The sequence below is a fragment of the Erinaceus europaeus genome, chromosome 21 (assembly GCF_950295315.1).
Source record: "Erinaceus europaeus chromosome 21, mEriEur2.1, whole genome shotgun sequence".
In the NCBI taxonomy this organism is placed as follows: Eukaryota; Metazoa; Chordata; class Mammalia; order Eulipotyphla; family Erinaceidae; genus Erinaceus; species Erinaceus europaeus.
Genome location: NC_080182.1, coordinates 29,933,551 through 29,950,657, shown reverse-complemented (window position 1 = coordinate 29,950,657; position 17,107 = coordinate 29,933,551). Strand labels below are relative to the sequence as shown.

Here is a 17,107-nt window from a genome sequence, read left to right as displayed (position 1 = left end):
CCCTCTCTCTCCCTTCTTTCTCAATTTCTCTATGTCCTATCCAATAAAATGGGAAAAAAATGGCTGCCAGGAGCAGTGGCTTCATAGTGCTGGCACAGAGCCCCAGCAATAACCCTGGAGCTGAGAGGAGAAAGGGGGGGAGAGAGAGAGAGAGGTCAGAGTCCTGCTGTCTCTGGTATACGCCAATGCCAGACACCAAACCTGAGGCCTCAGGCATATGAGAGCTGCACTCTAACCGTTGAGCTATCTCCCTGGCCTTACATGGGAACTGACTTTGGAGGATCCACACCAGTTTCTGCCCCTTGCCCCGCCTGCCCCAGTACCAAGCATGAGGGTCACCTGCCCCATTCTAGCCAGCCCAGTCTCCATGCTGCCAGAGTCTTTTACAAAGGGCCAGGATGGTACTCTCCTGCTCACACACCACCTAGCTCCATACTACCCTGAAGAGTGATTCCCACACTTGATATGCATTTGTTCATGAGAGAGAGAAAGCAGAGCTGGGGAGACAGCAAAAGATTTTCATGCCTGAGGCTCCAAGTTCAATCCCTAGCACCACTATAAACCAGAACTAAGCAATACCCTGGTCTTTCTCAATAAAATAAAATATTAAGAGAGAAAGCAGGGTTAGGGAGCTAGTGTAATGCTTATGTAAGAAAGAGCCTTTCGTGCCTGAGGCTCCAAGTTCCCAGATTCAATTCCCAGCACTACCATAAGCCAGAGCTCAGCTATGCTCTGTTCTTTCTCTCTGTGTCTCTCACATTAAAATAACTAGAATACTAGAGAGAAAGCAGAGCCCGGTACTATCACGTGCAGCGCCAGGGAGCAAACTCAGAGGCCTTACGGATGCACTCTACCCTATGAGCCATCGCTCCAGCCTCAGCTCCCACACCTCCACGTGCACCAGGAATCACTGGGGAATGTGCCCAGATGACTACGGTCCACTGCAGAGGTTTGGATTCACTAGGTCTGGGGTCTGAGCCTTTATGCGTCTGCTACGTTCCCAGCTGGGGCTGGGCAGCCAGTCCAGGGAGCACTGAGGATCTCTGGGAGCACAGAGCGAATGCACCTTTGCTGTCAGTGTGGGTGGCCTGGCCAGGCCTAACCTACTTTTGGGCTTCCTCGCTCGCAGAGCAGCTAGGCCTCCATCACACTGCAGTTCTTGCTCTCTCTGAGGACGCCAGCTGTTCACACCTCTGTGCCCTGCTGTTGCTCCTGGCGAGGTGTCTTCTGCCCAGCGGCTTCCTGTCTGTGTCCTCCCTGTAGTCATCTTGGCTCTCTCTCTAGTCCGGGCTAAGCCGGTCCCTGCTCCGGTCCCTGCAGACTCTGGTGGCCATTCTCCATTAGGCTCGTGCTACAGAACTGTCTGCAGGTGGTGTCTCCATAGCCTTAGCTTCTGTCACCTTTAGAGCAGCCCCATCAGGCTGGACTCCCCACGACGAGGTGACAGGGCAGAGGGGACAAAAGTATGGAGGACTAGCAGGTAGAGTGCAGGCCTTGCAAACAATAGGTCCTGAGGTCAATCCCCAGCACTGTGTGTGCTAGAGAGATTCTCTCATTACTTAAAATTAAAAAAATTTTTTTGCCTCCAGGATTATTGCCGGGGCTCAGTGCCTGCACTTGGAACCTACTGCTCCTGGAGGCCATTTTTTCCCATTTTGTTGCCCTTGTTGCTATTGCTGTACAGAACAGAGAGAAATTGAGAGAGAGGAAGACAGAGGTGGGGGGAGACAGAAATATAGACACCTACACTCCTGCTTCACTGCCCATGAAGTGACCCCCTTGCAGGTGGGGAGCCAGTGGCTCGAACTGGCATCCTTATATTCTTACCGGTCCTTGAGTTTTGCACCATGTGTGCTTAACCTGCTGTGCTACCGCCCGGCCCCCCAAATTTTTAATTTTATTTTTATTCGATAGGACAGAGAAAAATTGAGAGAGAAGACAGAGAGGGAGAGAGAAAGCTAGACAGCTGCAGCCCTGCTTGTGAAGCGTCCCCTCGTAGGTGGGGAGCCGGGGCTTGAGCCCGGGGATCCTTCTTGCTCCTCATGCTTTGTACTATGTGTGCCACCGCCTGGCTCCCTTAAACTTTATTTATTATTGGACAGAGATGGAGAGATCAGGGAAGGGAAGAGAGGGAAAGAGACAGAGAGATACCTGCAGCCCTGCTTCAACTGCAGCCCAGTTGTGAAGTATTCCCCCTGCAGAGGTGGGGAGCAGGGGCTTGAATCCAGGTCCCTGCGTGCTGTAATGTGTCCATTTAACCGGCTGCGCTACTGCCTGGCCCTCTGGTTGTAGTCCTTCCCTACTTGGTCCTCTCCACTGAGTTCTGAGCCCCAGAAAATTAAATTATTCCCTGCCTCCTCCCCTTATTTTTGTTGTCCTTCCCTGTTTTGACAGATGGCAAGAAATGGGAGAACCACTGGCAGCACTGATCCTCTGCTCATTAACTTTCCCAACCACAGGTGGGAATAGGGCTTTGAACCTGAGTACTCATGCATGGTAGGGTGTGTGCCCTACTGGGTGTGTCACCACCAGGCCCAATCAATCAATCTATCTATCTATCTATCTATCTACCTACCTACCTACTGATCCAGTTTTTGCCTCCAGGGTTATTGCTGGGCTCGGTGCCTGCACCATGAATCCACTGCTCCTGGAGCCCATCTTTTTCTTTTTCTTTTTAATAGGACAGAGAGAAATGGAGAGAGGAGGGGAAGACAAAGAGGGGGAGAGAAAGACAGACACCTGCAGACCTGCTTCACCGTCTGTGAAGCGACTCCCCTGCAGGTGGGGAGCCGGGGGCTTGAACCGGGATCCTGACGCCGGTCCTTGTACTTCGCACCATGTGCACTTAACCTGCTGTGCCACCGTCTGGCTCCCAAGGCTATTTTTTTCCACTGTTGTTGTTGTTATTGTTGTTGGATAGAACAGAGAGAAACTGAGAGAGGAGAGCGAGTGGCACAGCGAGTGCTCACATGCCGCCAGGCGGGTCCTCCTGGGTTCCTCTCTACCCACAACAGACAAAGGCTACGGGTGCTTTTTTAGAAACCACAGCAGTCACTTTACTCTGAAGTCGGCACTTTACAAAACCACAAGGGAGAAGAAGTCCTTGGGGGAGAGGGGTGCGGGGGGCCTGGACCCCTCTCACCCCGGGGACCGAGCAGAGGCCGGGCTCCCATGTCCAGCTGGATGGAGGCCAGAAGACCTCAGTGTCATGGCCTCTGGAGACCGGCGCCATCCGACAGCAGGGATGGGGAGGGGGGGCTCAGGCTCAGGCTTCCGGGCGGCACCTGGGAAGGAAGTGGGGGCCCCCGCCCAGGCAGGCGGGGAGTGGGGACGGGGGCGGCTGAGGCTACCCGTCCAGCAGCTTCAGGATGCTCTCGCGCTCCTTCAGCGTCTTCCAGGCCTGGTCCTTCTCCTTCTTGGTGGGGGTCCGCTTCTTCTGCCGGGCCGCCATGATCTTGCGGAAGGCATCCATGACCTCGTTGTCGGCCATGCGCACCCGCTGCCTCAGCTCCTGACGGCTCACCTCCTCCTTCGCCAGCCTGCGGGGACCAGACGGTCCTCTGGAAGGGCTGCTCCCCCAAGGGCACCGTCCCCACCCCCTACCCCCGCTGGCACCCCGTGAACCGTTTCCCACCAGAGAACAGCTCTGGAGGTGCACCCAGCGCAGAGGCTGAAAACTCCCCATTCAGTCACTCCATGATTGAGGAGGGGCTCCGGCTATGTCAGCAGCCAGGAACCCAGGCTTGAGGGGAACAAGGCAGCCTGTCAAGACTTGTGGGGAGGGGAGACAGCTCATCTGGGAGGCCTGCCCACCTGTTCCAGGCCTGAGCCCGACACCCACCACGGGCTGAACGGGTGGGGGGAGTGCCATGGATGGTGGAGTGGTTGTGTTGTGTCTCCTTTATTTTTTCTCTTTTCAAGACACACGGGGGTGGGGGGAGGCTACAGTGCTAAAGCTTCCTCCAACGCAATGAGGGCCGGGTTCGTGCTCGGCAAGCAAATGAACCATTTTGCCAGCCCTGTCCCTCTCTCTCTGACTCTTATTAGCCCCTCTAAGATAAAGAATAATGATTCGGATAAAATTGGCCCGGGGAGGCCACTCAGTGGCATGAAGCCCTGGCTTCATTCCCCAGTGTGTGTGGGTTGGGGAGCAGACACAGGGCACACCTGGCAGAGAATGTGTGAGTACCTGGATTCGAGCCCTGGCACTGTGGGGAGCTCCGTGACAGCCTGGGACAGCTCCAGGGTGGCAGATGGCTGCTGGGGTATCTCTCTCTCCCTGCTCTGAGGAATGAAAAAGTAGTCTGCCTGCCGGGGAAGAGCCCTCAGCCGTGGCCTTGTGCCTGTGTGAGGCCCCAAGCTCACACCCTGGAGCTGCGATGAGTTGGTATTTACTTATTTACTGAGAGAAACAGAGCACTGCTCGGGTGTGAACTGCCAGGTCCTTTGCTCCACTGCTGTGCCACCTCCCTGGCCACAACAGTCCCCTTTAACAGGCATCCGGGTGCCAACAGAAGACCTGCTTCCGGCAGCATCCAGATTCCAGAGCCACTAAGGGCCCGGGCAGCCTGAGGCCAGTGAAATGCCAAGCCACCTCCTCCTCAGAATGGAATCCAACCTGCAAATGCCACTGGGGGTGAAGCTGCAAGGTCACTCAGATCTAATCTAGTCCAAGCCGCTCACTTTCCAGAGAAGGGAGCTGCTGCGGGCCGGATGTGCCCCGCTGGAGGGCACTGCGCTGGGTCCCTCCTGCCACCTCTCCATCTGCACGGGCCTGCTCCTCTCCTGCCTCGTCCCCGAGACCCGCCCACGCCCGTCCTCACCATTCCTCTATCTGCCCTGGAGAAGGCACTCACACTAGATGAAGGTGTTTGGACCTCAGTTCTGACCTCCAGCAGAGCACTCACTGCACTGGCCCTGTCCCTGTACTGGGGAGACCTCTACCCCCCTGCTGCTGGGGCGATCCCAGAGGAGAGGTCCGGGCAGCCCAGGCTCACAGAAGGCCCCTTGGCCTTCAATCTCTGGCACCTTATCAGCAGTCCTGTCCTTTCAGTGGGCATGTTGTCCCCACCCCCTCTGGAGAGTACCCTGCCCTGCCCACCCGCTCCCCTGCCTGCACCCTGGCTCAGACACAGGAGGGCGTGCGCCTGGCTCTGCAGACTCGGCCCCCCACCTGTAAGAAGTCAGGGGTCTTAGCTGGGTTGCTTCTCTGTCTTCTCTCCAAAGGAGGGTGGCCACCATCGTGAGCTCTGTCCAGTTGTCACTTAGCCCCTGGTTACGACCAGTGCAGGGTAGGGCGAGTTGGAAGCCAAAGCAAAACGGACACTTTGGGCAACTTCAGGAAGTGCTGAAGTCAGGGTGGTGGGGGACAAGCCCCAAACCAGCTCAGTGGGTGGGGCACCGCTTTGCCATGTGCACTCCCAGGGCTGAGCCCGGCCCCCACCGCACTGAAAGGGGCTTTGGTGCTGAGGTCTCTTTCACTCTCTCTCCGCCTCTGTCTCCAAAAGAAAACGTCGATCGACTAGGGGACAGAGCACTGGGCTTACAAGCAGCAGGCCCTCTGCCGCTCGCTCTCTCCATTTATTATAATAAATTAATCTTAAGGGGGGGGCTTGAGAGTCAATTTTCTATTTTTTTTTCCCGTATGAGTAAAATAAACTACTCATTCACAGGTGCCTGTGGAGTTAAGAGTTGGAGGCATAACTTACAAGATGATTACTGACACACATTCTCCTCTTCTCTCCCTCTCCTCTCCTCTCTTCTTTCTGCCAGCACTACAGATCCACTGCTACCAGTGGCCATTTTCCCCTCTATTTTTTTAATTACTTGATGGGACAGAGAGAACCCAAGAGGGAGGGGGAGATAGAGAGGGAGAGACAGACACCTGCAGCCCTGCTTCACCACTTGTGAAGCTTTCCCCTGCAGGTGGGGATTCTCTTGTTTTTAAATATTAATCCATTATTTTATGAGAGACCGAGAGTGGGAGACACACCAAACTGGCCCACCCCAGAGCCTCGTAGCTGGCACGGGTGCTGGTGACAGTGGCCAGGGTCTCAGGCCCAGAGTGCATCCCTCCCACCTATCCCTGGAGTCCAGCAGCACTCTGGACTCTGGAGGTTCTCCCCAGGCAGTGCCCTGCCCTGCCCTATAGCCCCGCTCACACTCACCTCAGCAGGTCGTGCTTCTTGGTGCGGTTGTGGGCGCTGAGTGCCTTCAGCTCCGCCTGCCGCTTGCGCAGCTCAGCCAGGACCTCGTCCTCCGAGTCCTCGGCCGGGCGGTCCTCTGACTCCAGCAGCCCCTGGGCGATCAACTCCTCCTTGATGCGGCTCTCCAGGGACTTGGTGTGCGGCACGCTGCGGGAGAGGCCGCCTGAGCCTGGCCGGCCGGGAGGATCCCCGGGCTGGCGGGCACCTTCCTTCCTCCATGGGCACCCCCTCCCCAATCTACCTAGACGTGAACACAGACACACACACACAGACACACATACACACGCAGCATCTCTCTGCTGTCAAGTGACACAACGAGGCCTGAACTCCCAGACAGAAGTGCCGTGACTGTTACACGTCACTGACGTGGCTCGTCACACATGAGCTCCTGGGGGTTCTGCACGTTTGTACGCCAGGCCCGATCTTCTCTCACGCATTGAGCCCTTCCCTCTATGTACACAGACTTAAATCTCTCTCAAGGCAGAGGGGTGGGTGGAGTAGAGTGCACGTTTTGCATGCACGAGGTCCCGGGTTCGACTCCCAGCACTGTGAAAGCAGAGCAATGCTGTCTCCTCTCCCTCCCATAACACGAGCCTAGATACTGGGCTATCAGAAAAGTTGTGATGTGTTTTCCTCAGTGTTTCTATAGAAAAACGTGTCATGACTTTCCCACAACCAAATACGATGCTCTACAGAAGGGCCTTGAGCAGAATTAAGCTCACCTGTCGGCCCTGTGCTATGGTTGACACCCCGCCACCCCCGCCCTCGATGGAACCCGTCCCCACCTCACCATCTCAGGGGCTGGGATGGCCATGCAGCCGAGGTGGCCCATGGAGTGAGCAGCAGGACGAAGCCCTGGGCTGCCCGGCCCACTCAGCTGAGGCTGACGGTGGGCTCTAGTCTCTGTGACGAGACGGAGAGAAGCCCCGATGGGAGGGTGAAAGGGGGTGCGGCCCCAGAGTGGAGCTCACCTGAAGGGCTTATTCTGGTTGCGGGGAGAGGTGCTGGCCCCATCAGCCCCTGACTCTTTCCCAGACATGTCAGGAATCGGAGAGTCCTCCATGGGGGAGATGATGTTTTCCTAGAACGCCATGGCAGGGGGGCGGGGGGTGAGGAAGAGCTGGAGTGTACCCTCCCCCTACTCAGAGTCTCAGAGGATCAGAAGTCGCCTTGTGCCTTTCCCACCCCACCGCCTTTCCACACTGACAGCAAAGGGCCCAGAGGAGAGAGAGAGAAAACAGATGTCACGAAGGTCCGGCAGTGCTTGTGAGGCGCAGGCTCTGTGCCCAGCGCACTGTGCCATAAGCTGCCAGGCATGCCAAAGCCCCGTGGCCGTCCTCCCACAGTGGCCTGTGACACCCCACTTCCCAGCCACCACACTCCGTTGCAGTCTGGTGTCACGCGCTCTCCAGTGGAAAGTGATGAGAAGAGACAAGGGGTGCACCGGCCACACGCCTCCCTGCACACAGTCCTCTCTCTCTGGGTCTGGAGGGACCGTCACAATTACCCGTGCAGGCTGGAGGCCCCACCTCAGCCAACGCGGCGGATCCAGACCGCTGTGAGGCAGGGAAATTAACACCGTGTCTGGGCCGAAAGAGCAAGCGGAGGCTGAACCCGGCGGAGGGTCGTGCGGGGCAGAAGCCTGAGACCAGGGTCCGGACCACCCGCCGCCGGTCCACCTAGTGACTCAAGCGCATGGTTTCCGTGTTCCGAGGCCCAGTCTTCTCACGCGAATCACTGGGGAGCTGTCCTCACCCCCACGAGAGGATGAAGGGGCTCAGAGATGAAGGGGCATGAGGGGCTTCTGGGACACTGGCTACATTTTCTCTTGTGAAGGGGGCACTTGGGTGTGAAGACTTACCCGGCTGTACCTTGCCACCCCATGTACTGTTCTCAACAGATGAGCGACTTCAATCAAAGGAGCCAAAGGCCCTGTGCTGGGCTGGGGTGCTCACCTCTACCAGCGCCTGCAGGAGGCGCTGCGTCAGCGCACCGAAGGGGCAGCCATCCTCTGGCTGCTCGTGCTGGGCCTCAGACTTCTTTAGCAGGGCGTCCACATCTGAAGCAGGCAGGGAAGTGGTGGGTGGGTGGGCTCAAGTTCTGGGAACTCGGGTCCTGGCCGGGGTGGGGGGCGGGAGGCTACCTTTAGTGTCTAGTTCTGTCAGGGGCCCCATGAGGCCTTTCTTCTTGTCCGCCACAGCTGCTGCCCGGGCCCCGTCCTTCTGCTCTTCCAGCAGGTCCTCCTGTGCCCAGCGCTGGGAGTAGTGCTTCCCCAGCGGGGGAATCTGTGAGAGAGACCCACGGGCCCCCAAGAGTGAGCGGGGGCCTGCCACACCAGGACGTCATGGGCTCTCTGAACCAAGCATCTGCCAAATCGGCTCTTCATTCCTTCACTTATCTGCCCTGAGTACAGCGCCCAGCACAGAGACAAAGGACATAAATGTTCTGCTCTCAGCTTGGCACAGGAGACAGGCACAAAAGAACACGGAGAAGCCAGCAGGGTAGTTTCCATGACAGCAGGTATACAACGCTGCCGGCTATGCAGAGAACGAGGAAGGGCCTGGGGGTCAGGAGTGTACTGCTCTGACTTCTCACCACCTGTGTGCATTACTATTATTTTTTAATATTCATCTATTCCCTTTTGTCGCCCTTGTTGGTTTATTGTTGTAGTTACTATTGTCGTTATTTATGCTGTTGTTGTTGGATAGGACAGAGAGAAATGGAGAGAGGAGGGGAAGACAGAGAGGGGAAAGACACCTGCAGACCTGCTTCACCACCTGTGAAGTGACCCCCCTGCAGGTGGGGAACCGGGGGCTCAAAAAGGGATCCTTATACCTGTCCTTGCGCTTTGCGCCATGTGTGCTTAATCTGCTGCGCTACTGCCCAACTCCCATTATTTTATGTTTTTAAAAAGACTGACTTACAACGAAGGGGAGAGAGGGAAAGAAAAGGCCAGAACATCACTCCAGGCTGGTGCCGGGTAGTAGACTCAGAACCCCACACCAAAATCCCTGTGCTCTCTCACTGAGCCACCTCCACAGTGCCAGGAATTACTTAAAACAAAATTACTATATTTTGTTAGTGTTTCCATTTTATAAATTAATTAAAATTTTAAAAATTACTATATTTATTGGATAGAGACAGCCAGAAATTGAGAGGGTAGGGGAAGTTAAGAAAGACACCTGCAGCCCTGCTTCACCACTTGCAAAAGCTTCCCCCTGCAGGTGGGGACCAGGTGTACCACCACCCAGCCCCCGCCCCCAATTACTTTTTCAGATGTTTTACAGAGGGGAGAGAAGGAGAGGAGGCCCACTGTCTGCTGGGGAGTCTGCAGGCTGGGGGAGGGGGTGGGATATGGAGATTGGGCGGTGGGAATTGTGTGGAGTTGTACCCCTCCTACCCTATGGTTTTGTTAATTAATCCTTTCTTAAATAAAAAAAAAAAAAAAAAAAGACCTTGGTGTGGGGCTGAGGGTGTGGCCACGGAGGGGCGTGGCCTTGGTGTAAGGCAGAGGGTGTGGCCGCAGGGGGCGTGACCTTGGTGTGGGGCTGAGGGTGTGGCCGCGGAGGGGCGTGGCCAAGGAAACTGGAGAGGTGCCCAGCCTGCGGGTAGAGGGTAACAGGAGCTGATCCCTGAGCCTGCTCCACCCTCTTCACTGCACTCTGGAAAGTTTTCTCCAGTGGAGTGCTCTTTATTTTCACCATGCAGAGAGCAAACTTTTCTACATTAAAGAGAAAGAGCACAGGCTCCCCACCAGCAGGGGAGTCGCTTCACAGGCGGTGAAGCAGGTCTTCAGGTGTCTGTCTCTCCCCCATCTTCCCCATCTCTCTCCATTTCTCTCTGTCCTAACAACGATGACATCAATTACAACAACAACAATTAAAAAAAAAAAAAAAGGCCAGACTTAACCAAAGGACACTCGAACACTAATTCAAAGGGACACATGCAGAGCTGCGTCATTCACAACAGCCAAAGAGTGAAACAGCCTACATGCCCATCGAGTGCTGACTAAAGAAATTATGAGAAATATACTCCATGGAATACTATTCTGCCATCAGTAATGACGAAAGTGTCCTTTGGCATAAAATGGATGGAAGTGGAGGTGATGGTTAGTGAAATAAGTAAAGAGGTGAAAGCAACTACAGGGGGCCAGGCAGTGGTGCACCTGGTTGAGCGCACACGTTACCAAGTGCAATGACTCAGGTTCAAGCCCCTGGGCCCAACCTGCAGGGGGAAACCTCACTAGTGATGAAGCAGGGCTGCAAGTGCTCTCTCCTTCTCTATCCCCCTTCTCCTCTCAGTTTCTCTGTCACATCAATAAAAATTATATATAAGAAAGATATGTATATGTAAAAAGACCACCAGATGGTTTCACTCGTGAAATTTAGAGAACTGACACATATGAATGTGTGTGTGTGTGTGTGGGGGGGGAAGCAAATTGTTTCTAAGCCTTGTGAGAACTCTGGTTTCTTGGGGGGGGGGCACAGAACTCTGGTGGTGGGTGTGGGGTGGAGCTGTACACTGATCTTACAGTCGCATAAGGTTACATGACTTTGAATTGCCATGCATGGGACCCCGAGTTTGATCCCTGGCATTGCACATGCCAAAGGGATGCTGTGATTCTCTCTTCCTCATAAACACACACACACACCTACCTCTGGGGGCAGGCAAGTGTGGAGACTGGATAAAAGGTGGGCAAAGCAGAGGGATGGAGGAGAAATGATACATGAGCATGTGGGGACTGTGTGGTCCAGGAAGAGGGAAAGCAATGACAAAGGAGGCTGCCTGCAGGGCCGCACAGTGGAGAAAGCCTTTAAGTCTAGGATGTGAGGCCCCAAGATTGATCCTCAGCTTCGCAAACACCAGAGTGATGCTCTGGTCCTCTCCCCCCACTCAAAAAATCTTAAAATAAATTGTAGAACAAGAGAGACAGTATAATAGATATGCAAAGAAACTCTCATGCCTGAGGCTCCAAAGTCCCAGGTTCAATCCCTGGCACCACCATAAACCAGAGCTGAGCAGAGCTCTGGTGGAGAGGAGGGAGGGGGAAAGAGAGAGAGAGAGTGAGGGGAAGGGGGAGAGAGAGAGAGAGAGACATGGAAATTAGAAGGCTGTGGAGATAGTATAATGCATGGTTATGCAAAAAGACTTTCATGTCTGAGGCTCTGGAGTCTTAGGTTCAATCCCAAGCACTACCATACCGGAGTTGAGCAGTGTTCTGATATTAAATATATATAGTGATCAGGGAGGTGGTGTAGTGGCTAAGGCACTAGACCCTCATGCATGAGGTCCTGACTTCAATCCCTAGCAGCACATGTACCAAAGTGATGTCTGGTTCTTTCTCTTTCTATATTTCTCATTAATATATATATATATATATATATATATATATATATATATACACACATTTGACAACAACAATCTTGTGATTTACCTTTTCCCCAATAAAGTGGAATAGAAAAAAAAAAAGGAGCCCAGGTGTCCAACAACAGATGAGTGGCTGAGCAAGTTGTGTTCTATATACACAATGGAATACTACTCAGCTATTAAAAATGATGATTTCACCTTTATTCAGCCCATCTTCGATGGAGCTTGAAGAAATCACGTTAAGTGAGATAAACCAGAAATAGGAGAATGAGGGCGGAGGGTAGATAGCATAATGGTTACACAAACAGATTCTCATGCCTGAGGCTCCAAAGTCCCAGGTTCAATCCCCTGCACCACCATAAGCCAGAGCTGAGCAGAGCTTGACTATGGGATGGTCTCACTCATAGACAGAAGCTGAAAAATAGGAGTCGGGCGGTAGAGCAGTGAGTTAAGCACAGGTGGCGCAAAGCCCAAGGACTGACATAAGGATCCCGGTTTAAGCCCCCGCTACCCACTTGCGGGGGGGGGGGGGGGGTCCTTCACAAGTGGTGAAGCAGGTCTGCAGGTGTCTGTCTTTCTCTCCCCGTCTTCCCCTCCTCTCTCCATTTCTCTCTGTCCTATCCAAAATGATGACATCAATAACAACAACAATAATAACAATAAAACAAGGGCAACAAAAGGAAATAAATAAATATTTTTTAAAAAGAAGTTGAAAAACAAGATCAGAAAAGAAAACACTCAGCAGAACTTGGACTGGAGCTGGTGTCCTGCACCAAAGGAAAAGACTCGGGGGGGGGGGGGAGAGTTCAGGTCCTGGAACAGGATGGCAGAGGACCTAGTGGGGGCTGTGTTGTTATATGGAAAACTGGAAAATGTTATGCAGGTATAAACTATTGTATTTATTGTCGACCGTATACCATTAATACCCCCCAAAAGAAATAAAAATTGGGTGGTCCAGGAGGTGGCAGCGCAGTGGCTAAGGCACTGGACTCTCAAGCACGAGGTCCTGAGTTCAATCCCCGGCAGCACTTGTACCAGAGTGACGTCTGGTTCTCTCTCTCTTTCCTGTCTTTCTCATTAATAAATAAATACAATCTTAAAAAAAAAAGAAATAAAAAAAAAAGGAAGAAAGGGAGGGGGCCAGGCAGTGGTGGACTCAGTAAGTAAACATATTGCCAAGTGCAAGGACCTGGAATAGAGCCCCTGCTTCCCACCTGCAGGGAGAATGTTTCATGAATGGTTAAGCAGGTTTGCAGGTGTCTTTCTCTCTCTCTTTTTTTTTTTTCCTGCCTCCAGGGTTATCATGGGGGCTCAGTGCCAGCACTATGAATCCACTGCTCCTGGCGGCCATTTTATTGGCTAGTACAGAAAGAATTTGAGAGGGGTGGGGGAGGTAAAGAGGGAGAGATACCTGCCACCTGCTTCACCACTTGTGAAGCATCTCCCCTGCAGGTGGGAAGCTGGGGGCTCGAACCTGAATCCTTGCTTCCTAATCTATGCACCACCACCTGGCCTCCTCTCTCTATCTCCCTTTCCCTCTCAATTTCTCTGTCCTCTCAAAGAACAAAAAAAACAAAAACGTCAGAAACAGAAGGATGAGTATGGGATGATCTCACTCTCAGGCAGAAGTTGAAAAACAAGATCAGGAAAAAAAAAAAAAAAAAGCACAAGTAGAACCTGAACTAGAATTGGCGTATCGCACCAAAGTAAAAGACTCTGGGGTTGGGGGGGGAGAATACAGGTCCAAGAAGGATGACAGAGGACCTAGTGGGGGTTGTATTGTTATATGGAAAACTGGCATGTGTTATACATGTACAAACTATTGTATTTACTGTTGAATATAAAACATTAATTCCCCAATAAGGAAATTAAAAAAAAAAAAAAAAGGAAACGGCCGCCAGGAGCTGTGGATTTGAAGTGCTGGCACAGAGCAACAACTCTGAAGGCAATAAAAAAGATAATAAAGGAAGTTATAAAAAAAAAAGGGGGGGCTGGGCAGTAGTGCATCTGGTTAAGCGCACATGGCATGAAGAGCAGGGACCGGCGAAAGTATCCTGGCTTGAGCCCCCAGCTCCCCACCTGCAGGGGAGCCGCTTCACAAGCGGTAAAGTTCTGCAGGTGTCTATCTTTCTCTCCTCCTCTGTCTTCCCCTCCTCTCTCCATTTCTCTGTCCTATCTGACAACAGCAGCAACAACAAGGGCAAAAAAAAAAAAAAAAAAGGGGGAAAAATGGCCTCCAGGAGCAGTGGATTCCTAGTGCAGGCACAGAGCCCCTGGAGGCAAAAAAACAAAAAAGACAAAGAGGAAGACCAGATGTTATAGGCTGGGGACCTGGGTGGAGACTGCAGATATATGGCTTGGGATCTTTACTCCGAGGCACTGCCGAGCCTGCCTGCCCCCCTAGTCTTCTCTCCTACTTTCCTTTCTTCCTCCCCTTCTTTTCGAAAGCAGTGCCTGACTGACGGCTGGTGGTGCCAGAGACTGAACCAGGAGCGCTGGTGTGCAAGGCCTGTGGTGCATGACAGCTGCAACATCTCCCAGGCTCTGCGCCCAGGGTCTGCCCCGACTCTACCTTGTAATGCTCAGCCTCGTCTTCCGGGGGTTTCAGCAGCTCCTCCAAGGTGCGCACCTCCTCACTGGTGATGTCTGCACAGTAGGGCTCCACGGAGGCCCAGAACCTGCGGGGAGCAGACTTGGAGTGGGCGCCGCCGCCTCAGCAGCCAGGGCCCTCCACAGCCTTCACCACCCGCACTCTGCGCCCAGAACCTGTTGGGGGCGTCGTTCTTGGGGATCCGAGGCACATCGACCGGGTCGTCTGTGAACTCGTACTCCTGGATCTTGGGCTGCACATTTTTGGATTTGGGGCGCCCGGGACCGGGGCCTGGGCCGTGTCCCGCCTTCCCTTCCAGCTTCTGCTTCTTGGGCTTCCCGTGCTTTGGGGGCGCCCCAAGCTCATGGTCTCGGCCCAGCTTCAGAAACCGCCGGTCACCTTTCTTATCCTGCCAGTCAGTGAGGATCTGAAATTCACCAAGACAGTCACTGAGAGGGAGGAGGGGGGACAGAAGACAGCTGGCCCACCAGGAAAAGTCAGCTCTCAAGGAGCAAGGCCCAGGGAGGTGGTAAAGACTGAAGCTAGTGCCTTACAGCCTGAGGCCCTGGGTTCTATCCCCAGCAACACACAAGAGAGGCAAAGACAAAGCATGTGGAACCATGAACAGGGGCGTAGTGCTTTGGTCTCCATCTTATGAAAAAAAAAAAAGGCAGAATGCAGGGGGATGGATGCAGGCTTTGCACACATGGGGCCGGGCCCCGATCCTTGCCACTGCACTCAAAACCCTAACAAACGAGGAGGCGCCAGGGCTTCCCAGCCCCTCACGTTTTAGAACTCAGGTCCTTTTCTGCATGTGCCTCGCAGGACTGCTCAGACTTCTTGCCCGCCCATCATCTCCTGATGACTGCCTCCTGCAGAAAGGCCCGGCAAGTGCCCCCCACCACACACACACCCTCTGCTTTCCACAGCTTCCCGCAAGCCCCGACTCTGAGTGGCACAAAGGGGAAGCCGTTTCTGCCCGTTACCGGCTTATCCAATGCCAGGGTACAGCCAACTGTGCCTCTGCCCTGTGCAGGAGCCTCAGTGTCTCCCCAGGACCCGATGGCTAGCCTGCCACCCCCCCAAGGGCCAGCTGATGCAGCGTCTTCCTCTGCAGTCTAGACGCTGGGGGCCTGTCACACAGGAATGGACAGCCTGCCTGTCTTCAACTAGATTCTAAGCTATGGGGGCCGGGAGGCGGCACGCCTGGTTGAGCGGCAAAGATCCAGGTTCGAGCCCTCATCTGCAGAGAGAAGCTTCATGACTAGTAAAGCAAGTCTGTCTCTTTCCCTCTCTATCTTTCTCTCCCCTCTCAATTTCTCTGTCTTATCAAATAAAAAAACGGGGGAAGGGAAATGGGAAAAAAAAAAGGCCAGCAGGAGCAGTGGCTTGATAGTGCCGGCTCCGAGCCCCAGCGACAGGTACTAGGGCCCAGGCATCCCAGCCTTGCCATCTCTGCTCCCTGGAGTTGGGCACAGAACCCCGCAGGCAGGGTTCAGGAGAGGTTTATGCAGTGAAGAACAAACATCAAAGTCGTACCAAGAACTAGTACTTGAAATGCTTAATGTCAGGTGCTGGGCTGAATCTTTGCAAAAAGACAAAAACTTTTAATTCTCCCCAAGCCCGGAGGAGCTGGGCAACAGCGCTCAGCCAGCCTTGCAGGTAAGGAGGGGCGTTCTCAGAGCACCCAGGCCCCCCAGCCCCCCCAAATGGCCTCAGCGGCGGGTGGGGGGGGGTTGTCACCTGGGTCTCGGCCTCCAGCACTCGCAGGCGGCGGCTGGCGGAGGACAGCAGGGTCTCCAGCTCCAGCTGCAGGGTGTCGAGCTCCTCGATGCCGATGCCATCATCCTCCGAGCGGGCCAGCACCGCTGTGTAGCGCGGGCAGACCTTCAAGTGGTCCACGGACTTGAAGTCGTGGAACTGCAGGGGGCAGTCCTTTAGCTCGCTCATGGCCCAGGCCACGGCACCCTGTGGAGCTGAAGACAGACAGAGGGTCACTGGGGGTGGGTGTCATTCCATGCGGGGCCGGAGGAGGAAGCAGGGATGCTGGCGGCCGTGCTGGTGCAGCAGGAAGCAGGGATGCTGGCGGCCGCACTGGTTGCAGCCAGCTCAGGGCTTCTCGAACCCGAGCCCAGGGGCAGGAAGTGTGGTCATCGCCACTTTACAGACAAGGAGACTGACTCTGCAAGGCTGGGCAGCTGCTGCGACACACCCCCCCGCCCCCGCCCCCATGCAATGCGCCCGTCTTCCTGACCTTCTTCCCTGAGCGTCCGCTTCTCCAGTCGCCTTTCTGCTCAGTCCCTGAGCTCCAATCCTCCCATCCTTTGTGCCTCCCCGCTCACTCGCTCCGCCTTTGCCCCCAGGAGTGTGGCCGGTCAGCCAGGTCGGGGTTCCCGCCCCGGGCCCTCCTGTCCGCCGTGTCTGAGGCCCTGAGCTCCTCCGCAAGCCTCCCCGAGCCTCAGTTTCCCATCTGTCCAGTGGGGACGCCGCTGTGCCTACCTCCCCGGGGTGCTCTGAGGCTTAGGAAGTGCTGCCCGGCTCAGAGCCTGGCACCGAGGATGCAGGGCTGCTTGACGGCTCGGCCCACCTGCGGGGCGCCCCAACGTCCCGCCTTTGGGGTCCCCCTCCCCCCCGACGACGGCCGCCCCCCAGTGCCTCCTCTCAGAGACCAGGGGCCACGGGGAGTTCCGGTCCGGAGGAGCGGCCGCCCTCCACGGGCTGCGGGTCCTGGCTGTGCAGCGGGGCGGGGAGCCCCCTGGGGGTGCGGGCCGCGAGCGAACGCACAGCCGGGGGCGCGGGGCCCGCCTCGGGGGCACCCCCGGGCACACGCCGGGGCAGGGGGCGGGGCTCGCCGGACAGGGAGGCCCGCTGAGCCCCAGAGGCGGCGGGGAGGAGGGGCCGGGAGGAAGGACGGGGGCGCGGAAGCGGAAGGAACGGCACCCCT

General features: G+C 55.0%; 1 protein-coding gene across 2 annotated transcripts; it reads right to left on the bottom strand.

Annotated features, from left to right (window-relative positions):
• Positions 1–3,030: 3,030 nt before the first annotated feature.
• On the bottom strand, positions 3,031–17,051 carry TADA3 (transcriptional adaptor 3). 2 transcript variants are annotated; one of them, XM_007522278.3, is made up of 9 exons: positions 16,663–17,051; positions 15,907–16,139; positions 14,340–14,590; positions 14,146–14,251; positions 8,350–8,491; positions 8,162–8,265; positions 7,178–7,287; positions 6,168–6,353; positions 3,031–3,539 (listed from the first exon to the last, which is right to left on the bottom strand). In XM_007522278.3, exons 2-9 carry the CDS (start codon positions 16,111–16,113, stop codon positions 3,347–3,349), a joined length of 1,299 nt encoding a protein of 432 aa, XP_007522340.1. In that variant the 5' UTR covers positions 16,114–16,139; positions 16,663–17,051; the 3' UTR covers positions 3,031–3,346. The 2 variants fall into 2 exon arrangements, with proteins under 2 accessions (XP_007522340.1, XP_016043277.1); XM_016187791.2 differs by lacking the exon at positions 16,663–17,051 and adding an exon at positions 16,418–16,623.
• Positions 17,052–17,107: the final 56 nt, after the last annotated feature.

Bases quoted from the DNA above. Each gene is read 5' to 3' on its own strand.
- TADA3 (XM_007522278.3), bottom strand. From the start codon at position 16,113: ATGAGCGAGCTAAAGGACTGCCCCCTGCAGTTCCACGACTTCAAGTCC. The intron at 14,591-15,906 runs GTGACAACCCCC...GGTGAATTTCAG, and splicing joins TGCTGGAGGCCGAGACCCAG to ATCCTCACTGACTGGCAGGA. The intron at 14,252-14,339 runs GTTCTGGGCGCA...TGCTCCCCGCAG, and splicing joins AAGAACGACGCCCCCAACAG to GTTCTGGGCCTCCGTGGAGC.